Source organism: Pelodiscus sinensis, chromosome 3, assembly GCF_052426305.1.
Source record: "Pelodiscus sinensis isolate ZL-2025 chromosome 3, ASM5242630v1, whole genome shotgun sequence".
Lineage (NCBI taxonomy): Eukaryota > Metazoa > Chordata > Testudines > Trionychidae > Pelodiscus > Pelodiscus sinensis.
This window is the reverse complement of record NC_143054.1, coordinates 59,996,521-60,020,444: the sequence shown is the minus strand read 5'-3', so window position 1 is coordinate 60,020,444 and position 23,924 is coordinate 59,996,521. Positions and strand designations below refer to the sequence as shown.

The following is a 23,924-nucleotide window of genomic DNA, read 5'->3' as shown; positions in this document are numbered from 1 at the left end:
GGGAGTTGAAAAGTCAGGTCAGAGCAACTAGCGGAGTCCAGGTCAGAGCAACTAGCGGCTCCTCTATCACCATCTGACTCTTACTGTCTGTATGCCTCCCAAGGTGAGTTTGAGTACATTACACTTTAAGCATGTTCCCTTTCCATTTTTGATACATCCCTATAAAAAGGTTAAAGGAGTGTTGTTTGGAAGCTGGTTATTAGATCTGCTTCTGTGCCTGATGTGGCCTTCCCAATATCAGGAATTCTCGATTTGGAATTGTCAGGTATTCCCTTTGCACTGCATAGGCAACTTAGTGGGAGTCAAACAGGGCAGAGTATATTCACTAAATTGTTGTGTCCCCTTAAACTTTTTTAAATGTTCAGTCTAGAGGCTGGAAAGGCTGGACAATTCTCAATGACGAAGAGAATCCAGACTAATAGTAACTTGTAGCAGTTTGTAATTCACCACCATGCACTTCCTGATGGACTCTGGGAATAAGCTCAGTCCAGACTTGAGCGATGTCTCATCTACTGTTATCTGTATGTCCATTCTCCACCATTCATCTGGAACCATGTCCCTCCCAAATCATGTGGCCCCTCCCTCAGAATACTGCCCTGCGGTAGAACCCCCACACTATGGGGTTGTCCGCTCCTGGTTCACATCAATCAATATAACTACCTTTTCTCAGTGACGCACTGCCAGTCATCATCTAGCCTAAGCCTCAGGGGCAAACTACAGTCTGAAATGGTCACTCCCCACTGGCAAGGGAATGTGGACTTTCTGCCTTCTTGTGCCTTGGCTGCCTCCCTGTAGCCTTACTACCTCTCTAGTCCCTTGTTGCTGGGTCTCAGCTAGGGGTTTATTCAGGCCTGAGAGTTCATGGCTCACCCAGATTTTCCCCAAGCATGGCTTTGCCCAAGGTACTCTGTGCTAGCAGGTAGCTAGGTCCCTCTCCCTCCCTGGCCATCTTATATTATTTAAAAAAAAAAATACTGCCCTGCTGGGCTCTGGCAGCCACAAGCCCTCTCCCAGAACTGTTAGCCTTTTATAATCCAGTGCGGGGCAGCCACCCGGTCGCATAATAATTATTTGTTATGCCTTGAAAATGTTTTACAAGTTAATTTAATGAACAAAAACCTAGGTGTATAAATGCTTCCAGAGTCAGTAAACTCCATGTAGATAACTTGAAATATAAATTGAAAGGTCTCTGTAAAACTCTAAAAATAGAAGTGGGCCTCATCCTCCTTGATTGGATCCACCTCGTCATCTCCAGCCTGATTCTGGCCTGCATATTTATACCTGCCTCTGGAAATTTCCACTACATGCATCTGATGAAGTGGGTCTTTGCCCACGAAAGCTTATGCTCCTACACTTCAGTTAGTCTATAAGGTGCCACAGGACTCCGAGCCGCTTTTGAAGATTCAGACTAACACGGCTACTCCTCTGATTCTGTAAAACTTATTAACTGTAGCTAAGCAAATTTAGAGCTGAGAAAAGATTTTTACTTTCCAAATATGCATCCCTTTCTGAAAAATGTACATATTTTATGTCTTATAATTCTCTTTATAAAGCTTTTTATTTCTCAATGATTTACCTTTTGAGGAAACTGATATATGTGTTTAGTGTCCTGAGACTGAATGTAATATATGCCATGATGTTTCTTAATGGATGGGTAATGTTGAAGGTTATGCAGAAAAAGAACCCAGGAGTTGTAAAATCAGAGGAAAAGAAAGAGTTGTCAGATACTTCAAATGTGGTGGATGAATCAAGAAGTGCCCTTTCATTTTGGTCAAGAGACCTAGGTGAGAATGGTTTGCTGGAGTGAAAAGAATAGATATAAAATAGAAGGATGTGAGTCAGTTGCTTGCAGAAGTTCGTATCTGCCAGGAGGTACTCAGAGATATAGGTGGGGAGGAAGCTTTTATAGTCTTTGGTCTTCCTAAGTGAAATGAAGAAAGACTGACCAGATTACTTAAAATCCCAGTCAGAGAAATGTGTGCTGATGGAGTGCTATGTTAAGATCATCGGATTTAAATACTGTGTTCTATACTTAATCCTTACCTGCCCGTTCACACAAATACTCAGTAAAATGAGGCTTGTTCTGACAGTAGTTCAAGGTCTGTGGCTTACATTTGGAATATTTTCTAAGTAAGCATTTTGGAGCAGGTATTGTTTACATAGTAATACAGAAATTGCCATACTGCATCAGATCCCTGCTCTGTAGTCCAGTATTGTGTGTCCAGCTGTGACCAGCACATGCTTCAGATCTGAGAATAGGCACATCTCTAATCACCCTCCAGAGGTGCCACTTCCTGATTTCTAATACAATAAAGCTCTAGTTAACCACAATACTTGATTAGCCTCATTTCACAAGTTAACGCATTACAAAGGCAATTTCCCTCTATTTATATCCACATTTCCACTTCAACTACTGTGAATGAGCCATTTCCACCCTGACTTAATGGTCTAATTTACACAAGTACCTTTGCACTTATATAGCCATGCCTCTGAACTCCACTCCAGTCCATCTGATAAATGGGTTTTACCCATGAAAGCTTATGACCTAATAAATCTGTTAGTCTCTAACTGTACTTGTCACTGTTTTTACAGATACAGACTAACACGGGTACCCCTCTGAAAAAGAAGAGGTTACTCACCTTATGCAGTAACTGTGGTGCTTTGTAATGTGTCCCCCAGTGGGTACTTCTCTTCCCACAACCCAACACTTTACTTTGGCCCTGTTAATAAGAGCTCTGCAATAGGGAAGGAACTGAGGACAATTCGCTTGCTCAGCACTAGATAGCTTCAGCAAGGCATTCGACAAGAATAGCACCTGTGCGGACCAAAAGGACACGGTTACATAAAATCTCTGAGCTATGGCGTACGGATTCGTATATACCTATAGTGGTGCACTATAGAGAGATGCATCTTGAAAATTCTTCCCCTTTTCTCTCCAGCCTCTGTGCTATCTCCTTTCTCAAACACTGTGGGCAACATTTATCGTCCTGCCTGTTGCACAATCCCATGACCTGGATGTCATCTTTGACTTAGGTCCAGGTCCGTGTTTTAAATCGTTTGATAATTTTTGCATAACATCTCTAAAGTACAACCTTTCCTATTACTCCACATATCTGAAATGCTCATTCAGGCTGTTGCCTCAAGTCTAATTACTGCATTTTCCCCCTCTGACTTTGACAAAGGCAGTCTTGCCCTCTTCATATCCATTGAAATGTTGCTGCAAAGGTCATTGTCTTGATTACTTTGGACATATCACCCACTCTTTGCATCCTTCTGCCAGCTTCCCCCTCTATTTCATCAAATGTAAGCCACTTGTCTTCATTTTGAAGGCTTCTTACAGCCTATCCCCACCCCATCTGTTACATCTCATTTACTAGTAAGAGGTTAATGCTACCTCCAGTCAGCCATCAATGCCTTCTCTTCCACTTGTTAGATTTTCAAGCAAGCAACTTTGTGCTTTCTTCCATGCTGCCCCTCTCGCTTAGGAGGCACTCCATAAACATTTGTAAAGCTAACTCCTTCTCATTCAAACCTTCCTTTAAAATTACATACAGCTTAACAGGCTTTTGGCATACTGAGACTTCTACCGATCGTGCTGATCAGTATATTTTCATTGTTTTCCTGTACATCTGTTGGGCTGTCTCCAGTTTCTTTTCTTATTTTGAATAAGTTATTTGGGGCAAGGGCCATCTTTTTTTGTTCTGTGTTTGTACAGCACTTTGGACAGTGGTGGTCTGGTCCAAGTCCAGGATTTCAAGGTAATGTGGCGATACAAATATGTAATAGTATATTGAAAGTATTAACTTTGGTAGGGATCCAGATGATCAATGGGAAATGTAAGGTAATATTTTTTTTAACCCATCCACAGTATCCTAACGATTCTGCTTAAATTATTTTTCATTTTGTATTAGCAGTAGCTGATGCATACAAGAATTTTTAAATTTAAATTCTGTATAGGATTGGAATCCTCTTCAATTCCAATTATGTCTTGTTTTGAAAATATAGCTTCCTCTAAATGAAAGTGTTAGCGATCATTGAAATGGTCAAGGAGACAGAGGTGGGAGGGAGAATGGGACAATTTATACTTTGTTTAAATGGCATGTAACTTTCTTAAATAGTATCGTCTTAAAAGAAAGTTGTAATGTAAAATAAGATATAATGAAATATAGTTAGAGTAAATTACATGTTTTTATTAAATCTTGAAATGAAAAGCCACTATTTTTTTACAACAGTGTGCAAAATAGCACTGACAGGGTCAATAACCTCTCTGGAAACTTTGTAAACTAGGAGCTGTTTGTTTTAGAGACTTATTTGTACTTCTGTATCTATGCTGGTGCAGCTTCCCCAGTGTAAGTGAGCTCTTCTGTTGTAAAATAGAACTTGTGCAGGAACAGCTTATACCAGCACATATCATCACACTGGGTTTGTACTTGTGCAGAGCTCCCCACTAAAACAAATCCTTGGTTTGTTTGAAGTAAATGTTCCTATTGCCAGACTAAAATTACCAGCTTTTTGGCAGGCCTTGCCTTTCCTCATTTCCAAGGTTGCATTGGCTCTGAGCTTTTCATGGTAAAGCAGAGGCTGTGTAGACCTATTCCTTTTCTCTATTCCTGGCACAGTTTCCATTGTCAGAGGTTGTGTTCTTATGGTGTGGAGTGAAATTAGCCAGGTGTTTTCAAGACAAGGTCTCCTGATAGGAAGAAAAAGGGGTCTCTGCTATAAGTTGCTACAGTATACATCCATTCCGCATTAAAGTAATTGACGTTATTATAACATTATTATGACATATCCTATTCCCTGTTAAGTCATGGAAAAAAACAAAACAAAAAAACAACAACCCAAAAGACAACAAACCAACAGTTTGTGCAAGTGGAAGTCAGTCACTGGAAAAAAATTCCTTGCTTCAAGTTTTTTTGGAATTTGCTTGGACTTATAGCAAGGACGACCTATAACATTAAAATTACAGATTTCACTGAGACACACATTTATAAAAGGGAATCTGCAAATGGTGAGTGATTTAAAAAAAAAAAGTTTAGCATTTTTCTTTTAGCATGCATCTTTTATCCTTTATTTAGAAGATAATTAGCTGTTCCTCTGTGTAGTTGGAACTTGATGGGTGTTATGACTATTGGTTGCAGTGGTTTTTAATTTAACTAGCAAACTTGTCACTTAACATTCATATGTTTAGCATGCCATCCAACCATGCAGATGTGGGATTTGGTTTCTCTTGGTGTTAAGTTTCATAAATACACAAACAGTTAAAAGAATTACAGCTTGTATGTGTTATTTCACAAATTACACTACCGTTATGCATTTACAAAATTTTACACTCGTTAACACTGCAAGAACAGACAGTATAAAACTAGACAATATTACACAAAAATAAGGTAATGTTGAGTAACAATAACAAATTTAAATAGTCAAAAATGGGAAGGTGGAGATAGGGTTGAGGGGGAAGAAGAAAGGGGAAAATCTGATAGATCAGGTGGAATGAAAGTCTGGTATTCTGAGAGCTCTCAACATTCTTTATCCAAATGTTCAAGAAACCAAGTTGAGATGGCTTCAGATTTATATAATTGCTCTCCATATCTGTAAGCTTCCCCCCCCCCCCCCCCATTGCTAAATTGTATAGTCTAAATGACACTGCTATAGTCTGGGCATAAACTTACTTTTTCATTTTTATGAAAATCATGCATTTGGCAGACATTGCAACCTTCAAGAACTACATTTTTTTTATGGAGTTAAACCAAATGTAGTAGGTACAGAACCTACAATACAACTTGCAGTTTAGATTTTGTTGCTGAAGCCAAGTACTGTTTACACACTTGTGTCCACCTCTTTCCACAGCTGACTGTTGGATAGTTCCATAGCTTATGTATCAGGGTTTATCTTTATTATAGTTCCAACAAACATCAGAAGACAAGATTCCTATCTTGCTTAACTTCTACGGCATTGAGTATATTTTGAATAGCATCTTCTACTATATCAGGAGCCTACTAGCCACAGAAGCATTTTTAAAAGCTTCAGAGGGATAGCCGAGTTAGTCTGTAACATGAAAAACTTAAACAACAAAAAGACTAGTAGCACCTTAAAGACTAACAAAACATGTAGTTGGTATCATGAGCTTTCATGGGCGCCACCCACTTCTTCAGATGACAAGAGGATTAAAAGTCCAGATCCAAGAATAAATGAGGGGGAAAAAAAAGGAAAGGAGAAAAAAATTAAAAAGACAGTGAGTAGATGGCTCAAATAGTTCAACAGGCTGATAAGAACAATTAGCACCTCCATTGTTTGTTTGGTAGTTTGTCATAGGATGTGGAAGGTAGTGTGCCAGCCAATGTCCTTGTTCATATCATTTGCATAAGATAAGAAGCATTTTTGACATTGCTGCTGCCCCACGATGCTGCCTCTGATACAGTGGCAGCAGCCCCTCTCTATGGGAGGGTCTGAGCTCTCCATGGAAAGGGGCTGCAGTCGTGGACCAGCCTCTATCTTCAGGAAGCTTGGAATGCCCAGTGGATAGGGGCTGGTGCCATGGACCAGCCTCTGTCCGTGGTGAGTCTGGGCCGCTGCGGACAGAGGCTGCTACAAAGCCTCTGCTCCCTACTCCCCCCCCCCGCCCCCCGTTCTGCTGCCTCTGGTAGAGACAGAAGCACGGGGCAGGGGCAGGTGGCACTGTGGAGCTGGTGCTGAGGGGAACCAGCTTTTAAGCCAGCTCCCCCCCCCACCAGCTCCTGATCCCAATCCCGCTGCCTCTGTAGCAGGCAGCAAGGCATGGCAGGTGGGTCCTTGGAAGCTGATATGTGTGGACAGCTGGCTTGAAAGCCAGCTCCCCATGTGTATTGGCTCCAGCCTTCCCCCCTCACCCTCCATGCTGCTGCTGCCTCTCTATCAGATGCAACAGCATGGGGGTGGGAGGAGGCAGGTGGATCTGCTGCCTGTGGGGAGTCTGCTTAAAGCCAGCTCCTCACAGGCACCAGCTCCCACTCCTCTTGCTGCCTCTGATACAGAAGCAGTGGAGTGCGGGGGCATACATGTAATCAACAGAGTTAACCAATAAGCCTAGGCTTACTGGTTAATTGTGTAGTCAACTACACGTTGATATCCCTACTTTCCACACGTTCACAAAGCACTCGATGACTGGAATTCCTCTTGGTTAATAAAACATACATAGTGGACCTAAGGTTGGAGAGATTATCATAGTATCATAGAATAATAGGACTGGGAGGGACCTCGAGAGGTCATCGAGTCCAGCCCCCCGCCCTCAAGGCAGGATCAAGCTCCGTCTACACCATCCCTGACAGATGTCTATCTAACCTGTTCTTAAATATCTCCAGAGAGGTATTATGAAGCATTTCCAAGGTTCCCAGTAGCTTTGGGGCCTGTTACAGTCCTAGCGCACCCAGACCAAAATGATACATTAGCAAATGTGTTACTAGTAAGGACTCTATTGAATGTGGTTACTCATATTGTTTCTTTAATATTAGAAATGAGACAATAGCTTTTATCCTTGACTAACTGGGAAATCTGTTTAATGCTCATGCTCTTAGCTAGTTCTTAGAAATTACAGGATTTCTGCCCCTGCCCTGCCTAGGGTTGCCAGGTGTCTCGTATTGACCCGGACAGTCCGGTATTTTTGCCTCCTGTCCGGTTAAAAAAAAAAAAATTCAGAAAATACTGGGCATTTTTAGGTGTCCAGTATTTTCTGTTTTCCCACCCCCTGACAGGAGGCGAAAATACCGGACACTTGGCAACCCTACAACGTACTCGGCAATTAGGCCCAGCCCCTGGCCTCCCTCTCCCACCCCCGGACTTCCTGCTTACCTGGTTCTGCAGGGAAGCTGCATTCTGGCTTGATCAAGAAAACAAAATGGCAGCCAGCAAAAAGCCTAAAAACCAAGGGGAAGCAATGCCTTCCCTGGGTCTTAGTGCTCAACCACTCTCCTCTTCCTATCCCTATTCTGACTCTGAACTCACTGAAAGGGCCATATTGTTTTAATGCTGTTTTTTTTTCTCAACAACTTTGGGTCCCCCCTCCCCCAGGATTTTTTCCCCAGTGTGTGTTTGGTTTTTTTGGTGGTAGGGGGATGGTTTGGTATTTTTGGTTAAACCATCTGGCAACTCTACCCCCACCCCTTCCAGTTTGCATGTTTAGGTTACACCAGGAAAGTATTTTGTGGTGAGGATGAAATTGGTACCTCTTAGCTAAGATATCCTAGGCCCTCCTCACAGTCACCACTTTGAGCACCTTGTATTTTTTCCATTGGACACAGAAGGGCACCCAGGCGCACCACAGGAGGCTTTGGAAGTATTAATACTCTTTCAGTTCATTACTGTGTAGATATGAGGGCATTAGAATGCTGGGACCAATTTGACTTTAACAGGATAAAAGCACAATAGTAATTTTGTCGGTTTGGGAGCACAAACCTGACTTTTGACTATAGAGAACAAGGCATTGATTTGGCTGAAGCCCCACAGAAAGACTCTAATAATGTTAAATAAAATAAAAAAACAAAGCGAGACTGACAGAATATAGACTAGTTGAGGCAGAATATTCATTTTTATTGTATTAACCCTTTCCTGCAGGCTCAGGAATAGTGAATGCTGCATATTTACGTAACTATTTATTTTGATTGAGTACAGGTTTTAAACTAGTGAAGATGATTTTTTTTAATGTTTCTTTGTACTTGTATATTAAGGTATCTTATTTGCCTATGGAGGAAGCTCAACAGTATGACAAGAGAAACATTTCCATTAGTTTTGATTTTTTTCTAATGTATTTTGTAACCAGATTTTACTCTATATTTTTGGATTAATTATAGGAAGATTGGATAGTGGTTTCTGGTTTGGATATATGCGAAAGGATATTGTCTGCGTATACCATGAATTTATACACCACAGAACCAAGTTCTGTTTATTGAAAAAGGGATGTAAATTAGACATATTGAAATTGTAAATGAAGGCGGGATTTGAATTTCCCACACTTCATTTATATAATGGCGGCCACAGCTTTTTCTGAAAAGCTGCTTTTCAGGGGGAAAAAATGCCGTTAAGACAGGGATCTTACAAAATAAATGCCCCTTTTCGAAAGATCCTGTAAACCTCATTTTTTGAGGATTATAGAATCTTTCAGAAAGGGGCATTTATTTCGAAAGAGCCCCATCTTAACCATGGTTTCTTGGGGGGTGGTTTTTACCCCCCGAAAAGCAGCTTTTCAAAAAAAGCTGTGGCCACCATTATGTAAATGAAGCGTGGGGAATTCAAATCCTGCCTTCATTTACAATTTCAATATTTTTTTGATAAAAGGATGTAATCTAGACATAGCTTTAATGAGGCTGTATAGCTATTGCCAGCAGCTCAAGAGCCAAATACAAAAGGTTACGGGGCCAACAAGCACCGTTTCTTAGTATCCCTGAAGAGACTGAAAAGGTAACATTGTTGGTTGTGATACGAGAGACTAGGTAAGAACATAATGTTGAACCCAGGAATTAAACATGGGTTCCAATCCCATTTTTTTCCTAGGGTATAAAACAAACTCCTGTGAAAAGCTTTTGGGTTGGTGTTGGTGTGTGTGTGTGGGGGGGGGGGGGGTTGGTTGGTTGGTTGGTTTTTTTTTTTTTTTTTGCATTCACAGCTAAATATTGATTTCTCTGTGCTAATTAATTTCATTTTTTCCCCATAGAAAGTATAATGGAGAACACAGAAGAGTCAGGATCAGAATCGGACCCTGAAATTAAGAGGAAGGTACAACAGAAACATCACAGCAGTTCATGTCAATCTGATTTGCCCCTCTCTCCTGCTACAAAAAACTGTTTAGCCCACTTGGAGGTGGGTTAGATACAAAATACAAACATCTATTTCAAATGTCAGAAACTTGTAGTATTAGTAAGAGAGAGGTCAAGTTTAGGACTGGTGAGAGTTAGTTTTATAAGTGTTTGGAACTGGGAAGGAGTCATGTTGGTGATTTTATTCCTATTACTTTGACACACCCAGATTGTAACAGGTCAATTAGTACTGTGTATACCATCATAATACTTATTTCTTCTTCAAGCAGTGGTCCCTGTTGAGTTCCATGGAGGGTAATATGTGTGTGCTCAGCATCGGGAGACTTTTGAAGTGGTATTGTCCGTTGGCCTGCACATGCACGCTGTCCACCTTGTGGTTTTGTCCCAGGCAATAGGAGGAGTGACAGAACCTGTTCCCCTGGCCTTTTGAGGCACAAGATTTTATTTCACCTATTTCCTGGTATTTAAGAAAAAGGGAGGACTGAGATTAGTCCTAGATCTGTTCTCATCCACGTCAAATGTGAGCCAGAATTTATTAAGGTCACTCTTGGAACCATTATACCCCTAGTCGAAAGAGGCATGTGGTTTATGGTTCTTGATATGCAAGATGCTTACTTCCACATACATATTCATCCTACCCACAGACCACTCTTGATATTAATGAGTGGCCCTTTGAAACTTCTAGTACTGGGTTCTGCCATTTGGAACCATTACTGCTCCATGAGTCTTCACCAGATTTTCTTTGTAGGGACAGCCCACCTCAGGCATTGAGGGATCCTTGTATTCCCTTACCTTGACAACTGGCGACTAGCAGCATGACCCAGACAGGAGTCTCGAACATCAACCTTCCTGCTGATTCTACCCCCTCCCCAGAATGAACAAAAATATTTAAAAAAAAAATTAGACTCCCCCTTCCCCCCCACACCCACACTTCCTAGAGTTAATTGGGCCATATATTAGTGCACTGTCGCATGTGCCTTACCTATCAGAGGACAGATTGCAGACTTTCAGTCCTCCTCTTCCAGTCAGAACTTGCTTTTTCCCTTCTTGGCCACATGGCAACATGCACATATGTCCCCTCCTTTGCTTGTTTCAGTGTCTAATGTTTATGGCTGTGTTTACAGAGAATCTGTTCTATTCACAATTCCATGGAATCCGCACAGGAAATTTGTGGCCAACCACAAATGGGAGCTACACTACTCAGCAGTCAAAAACGTGGTTGACAACAGGGAAGCACCAGCCAAGGATACCTCTTGGCCTCTCACATTAACACCAAATGCATCCAGTATTACTCTGTGCCTGTTCCCAAGATGATGCCCTGGGCTGTTAAAACTGAAGCGTTTGTTAGCAGTGCAAAATGTCTTCTCAAGTAGCAGGAAAAAATTCATATGAGAGTCCTATTGAGCCAAGTAGAAACATTTTGTCTCTTGAGCCCAGCAGAAAGATCTTGCCCCTGAAGCTGTGGGCATTCCTCTTATCTTGGACTATTTCCTATACCTGAAGGCTCAACTCAGTCAAGGTGTGTTCAGTGGCCATTCGTGCTTTTAACCTCCCTGAGTAGGATACCCTGTGAGTAAGAGGTTCTGAAATGAACTGTTGTGAACTTATCCTCCCATTTAATTCATTCTTCCCTGGGGGACTTCAGCCTTACCCTCAGGGCATTAATGAAATTGCCCTTCAAACCTGTGGTCTCTTGTTCACTGTCTCTCCTCTCTCAGAAGATCGCCTTCCTGATAGATATTACTTCTGTGATAAAGGTAGGCAAACTGGAGGCCATGATGGTGAGCACTACAACCCCCTTACCACATTCCATAAGGTGCATCCCAAGATTCTGCCAAAGCAGTTCCTCTCTTTGGCCTCAACCAAACCATTCGCTTTCCTGCTTTCTTTCCAAAGCTGCACACCTCAGAGAAGGAACAGTGCCTTCACTTCCTCGCTAGCCAGAGGGCCTTTGCACACGGAGTTCAGTACCTACCTTTTTTTCCTATTCTGCTTGGATGCAAAAAACTCTGTGGGTATGTCTACACTACAAAGTTAATTCGAACTAACGGACGTTAGTTCGAATTAACTTTGATAGGGGCTTTACAAGCGCTCCGCTAGTTCGAACTTAATTCGAACTAGCGGAGCGCTTAGTTCGAGCTAAGTAAACCTCATTCTACGAGGACTAAGCCTAGTTCGAACTTAGTAGTTCGAATTAAGGGGTGTGTAGCCCCTTAATTCGAACTAGTGGGAGGCTAGCCCTCCCCAGCTTTCCCTGGTGGCCACTCTGGCCAACACCAGGGAAACTCGTATGCCCCCCTCCCGGCCCCAGACCCCTTAAAGGGGCACGGGCTGGCTATGGTGCCCGTGCCAGGTGCAAGCCTACCAGCACCCAGCCAGCAGACCCTGCACCTGGCACGGCTCGAGCCAGCCACCCGATGCCCCCCAGCCCTCCCCCTCTCCCCCTCTTCCCGGGACCGCAAGAGGCGGGCACCCGCCTGGTCTAGTGCGGACCTCGTCCACGACCTCCGCACTAGGCACAGGAAAGTGGCCGTCTAGGGCAGGATAGCTGCCAGCCTGGCCACCCAGGAGTAGGTTGGCATGAAAATCAAGGTGGTCCACTGAGACCCCCGACCCTGAGCCTTGAGCTTACAATGGCCGTACTGGGTCAGACCAAAGGTCCATCTAGCCCAGTAGCCTGTCTGCCGACAGTGGCCAACGCTAGGGACCCTGGAGGGGATGGACCGAAGATAGTGACCAAGCCATTTGTCTCGTGCCATCTCTCTCCAGCCTTCCACAAACTTCGGGCAGGACACCACTCCTACCCCCTGGCTAATACCACTCCATGGACCCAATCTCCATCACTTTATCTCACTTCTCTTTAAACTCTGTTCTAGTTCTAGCCTTCACAGCCTCCTGAAGCAAGGAGTTCCACAGGTTGACTCTTTGCTTTGTGAAGAACAACTTTCTGTTACTAGTTTGAAGCCTGCTACCCATTCCTTTCCTTTGGTGTCCTCTAGTCCTTCTATTATGGGAACTAATGAAGAACTTTTCTGTATGCACCCTCTCCACCCCACTCATGCTTTTATAGACCTCTATCCTATCCCCCCACTGTCTCCTCTTTTCTAAACTGAAAAGTCCCAGTCTCTTTAGCCTCTCTTCATATGGGACCTGTTCCAAACCCCTGATAATTTTAGTTGCCCTCCCCTCTCCCAGCCTCTCTCTTTCCCTCTCCCACCTCCTTTTCCCAGTCTCCCCCAGTTTTGTTCAATAAAGAGAGATTCTATTTTTGACCACAATTGTCCTTTATTTTGTACATCAGGAAGAGGGGCTAGGGAGGGGTAAGTGGAAGGAGATGAGGGAGGAATGGGGTACAAGCTCCCGATGGGGAGGACTGGGCTGGCTCTGCGGGCTTCTGGGGGTGGAACCTCTCCAGCAGCCCCCCAATTGCCCCCTCTCTCCAGATGGCAGCCTGTGGCAAGTGCAGCCGGTCTGATGGCCGAGTGCTGTGATGTGCCCAGTGTGGGTAGTCCGGGCACTCCAAGCCAGGACTGCTTTGCAAGCAGGGCACCCCTGAGAACTGTCTGTCCGGGGTGGGGGTCGGGTCCCTTTATGCACAGCCCTCGGCTAGCCTGAGACAGCAGCTCCACGCTCTAAGTCCTCATCTGATGCCCTGCCGGCACTGCTTCTGCCCATCCTTAACCCCAGTTCAGGGTCCACTCTGTGTGGACAAGCTAGTTCGAATTAGCAAAACGCTAATTCGAACTAGTTTTTTGGTCTGGATGAGTTAGTTCGAATTAGCTTAGTTCGAATTAACTAATTCGAACTAAGTTAGTTCGAATTAGCGCTGCAGTGTAGACATACCCTGTGATAGTTATCTCATTCGGCATTCCTGTTTTCTGCTCCACAGTTCTGTCATCTTCCTCACTATCTTCTCCTAACTAGGGGTACAGCTTCTTAATCACCTTCAGTGGAATAAAGTAGTGATCATCTCTCAAAGAAGAGGAAACTGCTTACCTGTAACTTGAAGTTCTTCGAAATGTGTGGTCCTTAGCTACATTATGATCCCATCCTCCTTCTCTCCTGCGGATTTCTTCATTCTTGTGGAGAACTAATTGAGAATGCATTCGGTCCATGTCACCATTTATAACCTTGGACGACACCATGAGGTGAACCAAAGGTGCATTTAAAGGCCAGTGGACACTCCTACCTTCAAAATCTCCAGACACACATTACATGCATATAAACCTCAGTAGAACAGAGATCAGGAAAGTGAAAAAATTCCAGTTATATGTAAGTAACGGCCTCTTTCTGATGGGCAGCAACAATCTGATCAGTCTTCAGTTACTTCCAATACTTCAGCATGATCCATTACATTTTGACAAACCAGAAAATGCCAGTAACTTACAATACTTGTATGTGTTCTGTATAAAATAGTAACAATATTCCAACATGTTGCCATTTTATAACAAGAAAAGTAATCTGCTAAAGAAAGGTATTACTATTTAGTGTTTGAGACAATGAATAAAAATTAAGATGGTAATTTTCCACAGATTGGAATATAATAAATGTAATAAAAATTAGTATGTTGCTCCTGGAAAATACTCTGACATTGGTAAACTTTCCTTTGGGATGAAAGAGTTAATATTCTCTTTTACTTTTTTACCTTAAATTTATTTGTAAAATTTTATTGTTAAATCTAAAAACTTTAACTTGCTTTAATTATTGACACTCTTCAAATTTGTATTGTAAAGCTATAAATTTATACATACTATTTACCAAATGGTTCTATAGGAGCATGATTTATGGATAACCTAATGTTAAGAGGTACAAGTACTATCCATTCCTGCTCATATATTGGTAATTAATAAGGATATTGCATAGAGAAGTAAAACTGCCATGATGGGTTTTGTTGCACTGTCAGGCGAAGAAGGGAAGAAAGTTGTTTTCAATTCAAAAATATCCAATGATTGTAGGAAAAACTAGAATGTAAATAAAATTTGGAGGAGCCTCCCTGCATGGGAATTGAGAAAATAGCACAATAATGTGCGAAAGTTCTAAAACTTTTGGTAAATTTGATTTTCATCCCTGGACCTCATGGCATTTTTCTATTTTTCTAGTCGAATGAATGAATTGGAGGCTATACATAATATATGCGTTTCAGTATATTCTGTATATAATGTGTTTAATGTAGTTATGTCAAATATTGTATTTACTCTTAAAGCTATGGAGCCATTTAAACTAAGTATTATTCTTGTTTTTTGTTTGTTGCAAGGCTCATATTAACTTCTAAATATGGTGAATAATTTATTAGATTTCTATTGCTGCAATGAGTATAAAATGCTAAATGGTTACAAATATGAGCATTAAAAAAAAAAAAAACTTAAATCCTTGACCTCAATGAGGACAATGGCAAAACTCACATTGGGTGAAATCCTGACCCTGCTATCTGATAGCATGGTTTGGAAAAGTGTCCTGAACCGGGACTGGCATTTCTCATGAGATGTAAAATATCAAGCAAGTATTTATAGCTCTTTCTATGTGAACGCTATGGTGCTAGATACCATTGTGTATATGTCAGAGACATCTAAAGAATTAAAGTGTGGGGGCGGGGGGAGTGATTCCAATCTGTCTAGAGCAGTGTTTCCCAATTGGCGCTCTGCGGAACCCTGGGGTTCTGCGAAGAGAAAGTAAGGGTTCTGCGAGGAGCCGGCACTCCCGCGCCCCCTCTGAAAGAGAGAGAGACGGCTAGCCAGATTCTTAAAGAAGCAGCACACTTGTTTCCCCTTCCTCCCTGGCGACACAGAAGCATAGCGAGGCGGGGGCCGATGGGAACAGTTGCTCCCAGCTGGCGCACTGGGGTGTGCCAGACAGGGGTGACCTCACGTGACCCACAGCGGGGAGGGAAGCACTTCCCCTCCCCAAAGGAGCCGGTGCACGCTCCCTGAACAGCTGGGGTTGTGGCACCTGGTAACTTAGTTCCACGGCCTTTTTGCACCGGGGGGGGGCCGGAGACGTGGTTCTGCGCAGCTCCGACTGTGCAGGCAGCGCTCTCTGCCTTGGGACTCCCTGCACCCTCCCCCTATCTCCGCTCCTGTAGGACAGCATCATGGAAGTAAGTTGCTGGAGTGCAACAGCCCCTGCTATTCAGGCAGCATGCATGCTAGCTGTTTGGGATAAGGAAGTGCAGTCCCACACTTCCTGAAACCCAGAGGTGCTGCAGGATTGCCAGGTACTGGTCCCAACTGCCCCTGTCCCCTACCCGGACCTCCCATGAGTACCCTGTCCCCTGCCCTCCCCAGCACTCAGCAGGATCCTGTCTCTGGCCCCAGCACCCTGACACCCATCCTAGCACCCAGCAGCACCCTGTTCCTTGTCCCATTCCCATGCCACCCACCCCAGTACCCAGCAGGACCATGTCTCTGACCCCAGCATCCTGTCCCAGCACCCTGCCACCTGTGCCAACATCCTGCCACCCAGCAGCACCCTCTCCCCTGCCCCAGCACTCACTGGCACTCTGTCCCCTGCCCCCACCAGCACAATGAGTTTGGGGGGTTTTGGAGGGGTTTTTTTGCATCTCACTTGTGTGGCCCCAACTAACTTTTCTGTGGGTCAGTGACCCTTGACTCAAAACAGGTTCCCCGCCCCTCTCATAAATAAAGACAATGCTAAAACCTTTTGAGTTTGACATAATATTTTATTTAAAAATGAAGTTTGGCCAACATGCCCCCAATTGGGGCCAAATCCCCATCTCACTGCAGCATCATAACACTCCAGCGCCACCTGACCCCAAATCTGAGCCTCCTGGAACCCCCTGTCCTGAGCCTCTTACATCCCCAAACTCCTGCATCCCCATATCCTCAGTTTTCTGCCACAACACTCCTGCACCATCCATACATCACAAATCTGTTTCCTGAGCCCATCATACTCAGTCTCCTTGCCCTGAGCCCCTCACATATCCAACCCAAACTCTTGCACCCTCATCCACAAGCCTGTGGCTTGCTCAACACCCCAACTTTCCACCTGCGCCCAACAGTGCCCAGCCTGGAGCCTTCTCCCCAAGCCAGCATCCCCTTCTCCTGCATCCAAATTCCCTCCCAGAGCTTTCTCTTCTCACCCCTTCCCACACCCAAATCCCCCATTCCCACCTCAGAGCCCGCACCTCCTGTTTCAATCCAGGAGAGCGTATAAGGGCTGGGTGTAGCAAGTGATGGAGAGGAGGGGAACAGAGAGGATGGGGCCTCAAAGGGTTAGGGTCTTAGGGAGAGAATGTGATTTTCATGCATTGGTGGGTTTCCCTCCTTTTTTTTGTTTGTTTGACAAACCTAGCTTTCTGAAAAATTGAAAAGGGTTCCATGGCCAAAAAAAATTGGGAAACACTGGTCTAGAGAGTGAGGTGCTTTAGTTTGCATGAATCCTACTCAGCGGGAGTAATAACTTCAAATGTTTTAAAAGAATATTGTGATGCATTTATATATAGAAAAGCTAGTCTGTCAGGTCTTTTCTGAGTTTTAAGTGTCAAATCTCTTTGGGAAGCTAAGCATTTCACTTTCCAAATGGAGCTTGAAGAGTTCATTTTGAATTCTACTGCAATACCATATCTGGCATAAATGTCATAATGTTTTTATTAATAGAAAAGCTGTTAAATCAGGACTGAATATTGGCTGTCCTGAAATAAGCTAGTGGAATGTTTAGGGAGAAGGAATTGTTTCTTCCTTCTTAGCCACCTTCCCCCCCTCCCGCCATACCCGTGCTCACATACACATTCATCCCCAAAATGTCTGAAACTTGAAATACTAATGTTGAAGATTAGATTAGTGAGTAGAGAGTACATGAGTCACTCAAAGATAGGTAATTGGTGGTGGTAAGAGTAAACTATTGTGTGGATTTTTACAGTTTTTAATTTATTTTGTATTATACCGCATATAAACCATGTACAATAAAAAGACGACAATAGTACTATCTACTTAAATAGCTGGTTATATTAAAAAAGAGACTAATTATAGCAAGGTTCGGTGTGTGTGTGATTAGCATGGTTTATGTTGAGACATCACATAAAACAAACTTGATACCTAATACTTTAAGACCTCTGAAACACGATTATTTTTGAAAGCTAATATTAAAAATAAAGTAAGCTTAATGCATCCCCCGAACACTCAATGTACTCTGAAGTAAAGTGAGTTTAATCCTACTAGTAGTAACTCTGATTTGGGTTATTGGGGATAATCCTCTGAACATGAGCTCCCAGTTCGAGACTTTGGTCACAAGAGATAATATGTTCTCGGAATGAATAAACATGGGAATTGAGTGGAAGTCAAAAAATTATTATACCTAAATATTGGTGCTGAAATACTGTCTGGTTCTGGTGTCCACCACTCAGGAAGGATGTTGATAAATTCAAAGAAGAATGATGACAATGTTTACTGAATTAGAAAACATGCTTTGTAGTCATATGCAAAAGCTTAATCTATTAGTTTAACAAAGAGAGTGGTAAGGGATGACTTGATTAGTTTATAAATGTCTACCTGGCAAACAAATATTTAACAGTGGACTCTTCAGTGTAGCAGAGAAAGATGATCATGATTCAGTGGTTAGTAGCTAAACTTACAAATTCAGACTAGAAATAAGTAATTATTTTTAATAGTGATGCTAATTAACTATTGGAATAATTTCAAGATTGGATAATTTTCTAAAAGATTAGGTCTCATAGTTGCTTTTTGGGAAGTTCTCTGACAGAGGAAATGAGACTAAATGATCACAACTGTTCCTTCAGACCTCAGAATCTATTAAGGCCTTAAAGACCAAATCTGATTTAATGTGCATAGATTCAGAAAATATTGCTCACCCCTATTTTACAGTATCTTATACAGTTTCCTAGTACTGTATCTTAAATTTGTTCATTGTGTGGCTACATATGTTCATTAGAGAAAACCACTGTTTTAATGCAAATACTTATAGTTAGGGCTTACTCCTGCGAACCTTTACTCATGGTTTAACTCTTATTTCCATAAACTATCAGACTTCAGTAGGACTGCTCACAAGGATGAGGGTTTGCAGAAATGGTCCTTGGATATTGATCCTGCAAGATATTAAACACATTTGCTGTGATCCAGGAAAGCACATAAGCAAGGAATAAATATCTTGTTAATTTCAATGGAACAGTTCTTATGCTCGAAATGAAGCATGTGCTTAAGTGATTGCAGGATCAAGGTACTAGTTTCTAATTTGCACATTCACAATTTTACCATTAATTTCAGTTACATTTTTTGGTTCAAGTTTTGCTTCTGGTGTTACATAGGTTTGAATGTTATAATGCAACCAGGTCTTGTAGTATAGACTTTCTAGCTGTGTAAACCACATGTATGCTCAGAGGCATAGCTGTGTTAGTCTGCAAAAATTATGAGTGCTGTGGCATCTTAAAGACTAACATATTAGGGAATAAGCTTTTGTTGGTAACACCCACTTCATCAGATGAATTGGTGTGGAAATTAGAGGCAGGGATATATATCAAGGTATATACTCCTGCGTCTGTAAATTTCACTCCAGTTCATCTGATGTAGTGGGTTGTACCCTCAAAAGCTTATGCCCTAATAAATCTGTTAGTCTCTAAGTTTCCACAGGGTTTCTCATTGTTTTCACATACATACTGTATTGCTTTTTTATATTAATCCTACTGTGATTACTTGTGGGCCCTTTTTGATCACAAGTTACCTACTCTGGGCTTAAATAAACTAGGATAGGAATAGCTTCCAAAGCTAAGATGCTTATTTGCCCAAGATGATATCAAATTAACAAAATGCACTTCATCAAATTAACTTACATTTTTCACTTTCAAAACTTTCCTTAATTTTTTAAAACTTTTTAATCAATATCCCATCCTTGCCAGATATGAGCTTTCAAATGGCCAAAAGGGGAGGGGAGGAGTTATAAAACTGAATTTTAATTTTTTTCCCTCTTTCCCTGTCACCTTTTCTTCTCCAAAAAACACTGCCCTAAATAAAAGGTGCATACCTCAATTAATGGGGAACTGCAGACATTGGTGGGTGGGGGAGTGTGTAAGTAATAGTAGCTGCAATGCATTGTCAAAAGGTAAAATATTTTAGAACACTTTCTTTTTCACCAATTTGGTTCCATTTTCTTTTTGTTTAGGTGTCTTTTATTTAATGTGAACTTTAGCGCTTTTCTACTTCAGTCCAAGGTCTGAGAAGCTGAAGTAGTTTTTGGTGCTGTATATCAGCCTGAAATTTCTAAATATAAGAACCAGTTAGATTAGAGGTTTATTATTATTGTTGTTGTTGTTATAGGCATTCAGGGGAATTGTGTGTTCAAAATAGTTATGGGGAGGGTGAGATTGATACAATTGCTAGCAATAGCAATCAGGAGAAGATACTGATCTCTATTCCGTTACAGGATATAGAATAGTAAAGAGCATCTACACAGAATTCAAATTGTTGAGGCACAGTATTCTGGCACTGTTAGTTCCCATCATGCTGCATTCACATACTACTCCAAACCAAACAGGATGATGACTGTTAAAGATCCTAAAATGGTTGTAAAGGACTGATTAGTATATTACTACCTGCATGTGGATTTTTCTCCTTTTTTTAACCAATAATTTAATTAAAATGTTTCTGTAATTTCCTAAATAAGTTTGCTATTGTCCTTCACTCATAAAGTTGGCCTTTATTATATTATACATTTATATTATTACATTTGTTTTTAAAAAGTGGGAGATTCTTGCAAACTAACTTTAGAAAATGTGTAAATTACAGATTGCTAAAAGTTGCAGTTTCCTTTGAAGTGTAATTGGTTGTGATGGCTGTGTTTTGAACATTTGGAATAAAAATCAATTATTTAATACAGTTTTATAGCACACATTCAAGAAATAATTTAACACCATATACTGAATGCTCCCAAATAGCAATACACTCAGGCTTTATCTTCACTGTGAGTTCTTCCTACAGAAAATATGCTAATTAGGGACTCATTAGCATAAGTCACAATCTCATTAGCATATTTTGTGCTGTTTTTGCGCAAGGGGTTTTTGCACAAAAAGAAGCAGTGTGGACCTTTTTTGCGTAAAATCCCCGTTTTGTGCAAGATCCTTACACCTGTCCCAGAGAGTCCTTCGTTAGCATATATTCTGCCAGAAGAACTCGCAGTGAAGACGTAGCCTGAGGCTCCACTTCTGCAAATGCTTATGCATGTGAGTAGTCCTGTTGAATTCCATAGGACTCAGTGATTTTCAAATGGGAGTTGGATGCTGAATTTCCTTAGGACTAGAATTTACAGAAGATCCAAAAGTTTTACACTTGTAATAATCCCTTCTTATTAAAAGGTCATGAATAAGTGAGCAGAGAGAGGCATTGCTGCTCTCAACAGTCTGGGAAAAATGAGCAGCTTTTCCATTTTTAGAATGAGATGCTCCTTCCTATTTCCTCCAGATTTTCAGGATGAAGGAAGGGGGTACTAATTTTTTCCCTTCAAAGTCACTGGATCTTTGAACTGATGTGGCTGCTGATTGCTCCTTTTGTCTGGATGCTGGAATGTCTTTTTTGTCCTTCGTTATTCCACCTTGGAATGGTGTTTCTGCACAGCCTCATCAAAGCTATTAATTGCAGCTTTTGGAGCAAACGTGTCCACATGACTTGGATGGTCTGTGGATTACTCATGCTTAAACTAGTGGCTTCATCTGCCCAAAATAGTGATGTTAGAGCTACCCTTTCCTCTTGCTGATGTATGAACATATCTGAGGAATGGACAGTATGTCTATCTATGGAAAGGAAGGAAAAGGATAGATATAATGCATGCCCCTAATTTTCCACAGTTAAAATTTAAAAAAAAATCAAGCTTGCAATTTATTGACATTAGGTATGTCTATATTGCAATGAAAAACCAATGGCTAATCTTTGGCAGCTGACTTGGGCTCATGGAGCTGTTTCATTGCTGATCAGAGTTCAGGATTCAGCCCAAGCCAGGAAGTTAACACTGCAGTGACCTGCAGCTAGAGTTTTGTGAGGGCAAGTTGACTGGTATAGGACCGCCATAGACATCTATTTGCAGTGTAGACGTAACTTTTGACTCCCACTTAAAAGTATAACAAAAATGTCAAGCTGCCTTTTTAATGCTTGCTTTAGGCTTGTGTACTTTGCAGTATTGCTAATATAACTTGTGTAAGTTGGGATGATTGTTCCTTTTAAATATATATTTCAGCAGTAAGATTAAAATCTAGGTCTCTGTTGTACCTTTTTCTAAAAATGCCAAAACCACGTGTTGTACTTTCTGCCTTTTTTTATTCAAGGTTTTGGAACAGACTGATTATTCTGAAAATCAGACCAAATACCAAAGTAGTGGAAATGATTTCTATAGGGATTTGCAAAGACGCTCCAAACAAACTGTGACATTAAGTGAACCTGTGGAATCTTTACTGCGATCTTCAATACATCAGAATTCAACAGCGCAAAAATCTCCAGGTACAGGATTGAACACACAGAAGTTCTATGGCCCTGCTGCTGGGAAGGGTTCAGTTGATGCACTGAGTCGTGATATTACAGGACATTCTATGTTACGACTGAATGGAAAAGTTGGACTCTTAACTGGGACAAAAATTCCTAAAAGTTCAGGAAACTTAAGACCAAGGAATACAAGACCATCTGAACTAAATGATCCGAGTAAGTATTCTTTTACATAGCAAGATATGATTTGAACTTTCCAAATACCTGAAAACATCCTTTAAGAATGTAAAATATTTAGCTCTGCTTCTCTCCTGCCAATTTTTTGGAATCTTTTGCTGGACTTGCTTTTTTGTTTTTTAACTTTGCATTCTTCTCTATTTTAGAGTTACTCTCTTTTTGAGTACAATTTAAACTTGATGAATGAGGAAAATTGGGATTGGTAAAACAAAGCATGAGTTTCTTAATATGTTTTAAGTTCTAGACACACTGCTGATAATTCATTGTTAAAGAGCATTTTTAAAGAGCATTCCTGCTGAGGATTCATCATTCAAGCCTGTAAAAGGAAAAGTTGTTTTTTGGTTTCTCTGTCTTCTTTGCCTCATATATTCAGGCCAGCTCCACATTTTGCTGTTTAAGCATAACATTTTTAAAATCAAACCTTTTTCATTTAATCTGCATGGTTGGAGTTCTCTTATTCAAATACTCATGTCTGGACTGAAGCAGCCTCTTAATACTTACTTTGTCTTCCCCAATGCTTGATATTTAACCCTCCAATCTAATGTAAAATGTACTCGTGGAGGCAATATTCCTTACTGTTTGTTCTTACATTAGAATGGATGCCATTTGAATGCTTCCACATAAAATTCAAACTTGCCTTTTCCGAGTGATTTCTTTGTGGGTGCTCCATTCCAGGGATTGATGTGTCCCTGTGCATTTACTCAGATTTCTGCAGCAGTGTCTATATGGGTTGTGCGTTCATGATGCCTGCCTTGCATGCTGTTGCTGCTTGAAGTATTGTGTGTGCATAACCCAGAGCCATCGGTACTTTTTCAACTGTTCCTGGCCTAAGATCGAACTCAGTAGTCCTGCTGATAGTTTTTTGGGGTTTTGTGAGGTAAGTCTTAGATAGGCAGTTCAGTGTTTTTAGTTAATTTAGGTCTGTTTACTTTTCCCCTTTGGAGGAGGAAAATTATTAGCTTCCCCATAGTAAATTAATTTTTGGTTATGAAAATGCCTGATTCACCAGGTTTTAAAAAAATGTTTGACCTGCAGAGAGGAAAAGCCAGTCTCTGATGGGCATACTCAGCATATCCCAGAGTGTCTCATGTTCCCCAGCAATATGCCTGTTGCTCTAAACTACATGCCAGAATATGAAAAGATAGGGACCGGAGGCTGAAACTTAATTTATTGGACAAAATCTTGAGACCCAGCCTTTGACATGGGACTAGAAAGTCCTCACTCCTTTAAATTGCTGAGGTCCACAAAATCTTTAGAAAGAAAATGACCAGCTTCACCACCTCAGAGGGCAAAGCAGAAAAAAAATGTTCCCTTCCTAGATTGCTCTCAGCAGTGCTGTCCGCATCAAGACTGAGCACCTATGATGATTACAGCACCTCTGGCACTGTCTATATGGCAGTCAACACCAGCACTCACCAGTTCATCTGCATCTAAGCTTCCTGCCTATACCATGGCACTGCTGGCGTCT

General features: G+C 41.6%; 1 protein-coding gene across 9 annotated transcripts in view; it reads left to right on the top strand.

The window, feature by feature from the left end:
• The window catches only part of SENP6 (SUMO specific peptidase 6), a 180,133-nt gene that overhangs the window by 93,188 nt on the left and 63,021 nt on the right, over positions 1-23,924 (top strand). For 6 of the 9 annotated variants that reach the window (XM_075923799.2, XM_006131959.5, XM_006131957.5 and 3 more), the window contains 2 exons: positions 9,683-9,828; positions 22,066-22,435. In XM_075923799.2, coding sequence (XP_075779914.2) covers positions 9,683-9,828; positions 22,066-22,435 — 516 coding nt within the window. Of the gene's footprint in view, positions 1-3,715; positions 3,759-9,682; positions 9,829-18,815; positions 18,975-22,065; positions 22,436-23,924 lie in introns of those variants that run through there. The other 3 variants (XM_075923803.2, XM_006131960.5, XM_025189131.3) reach the window with 3 other exon arrangements.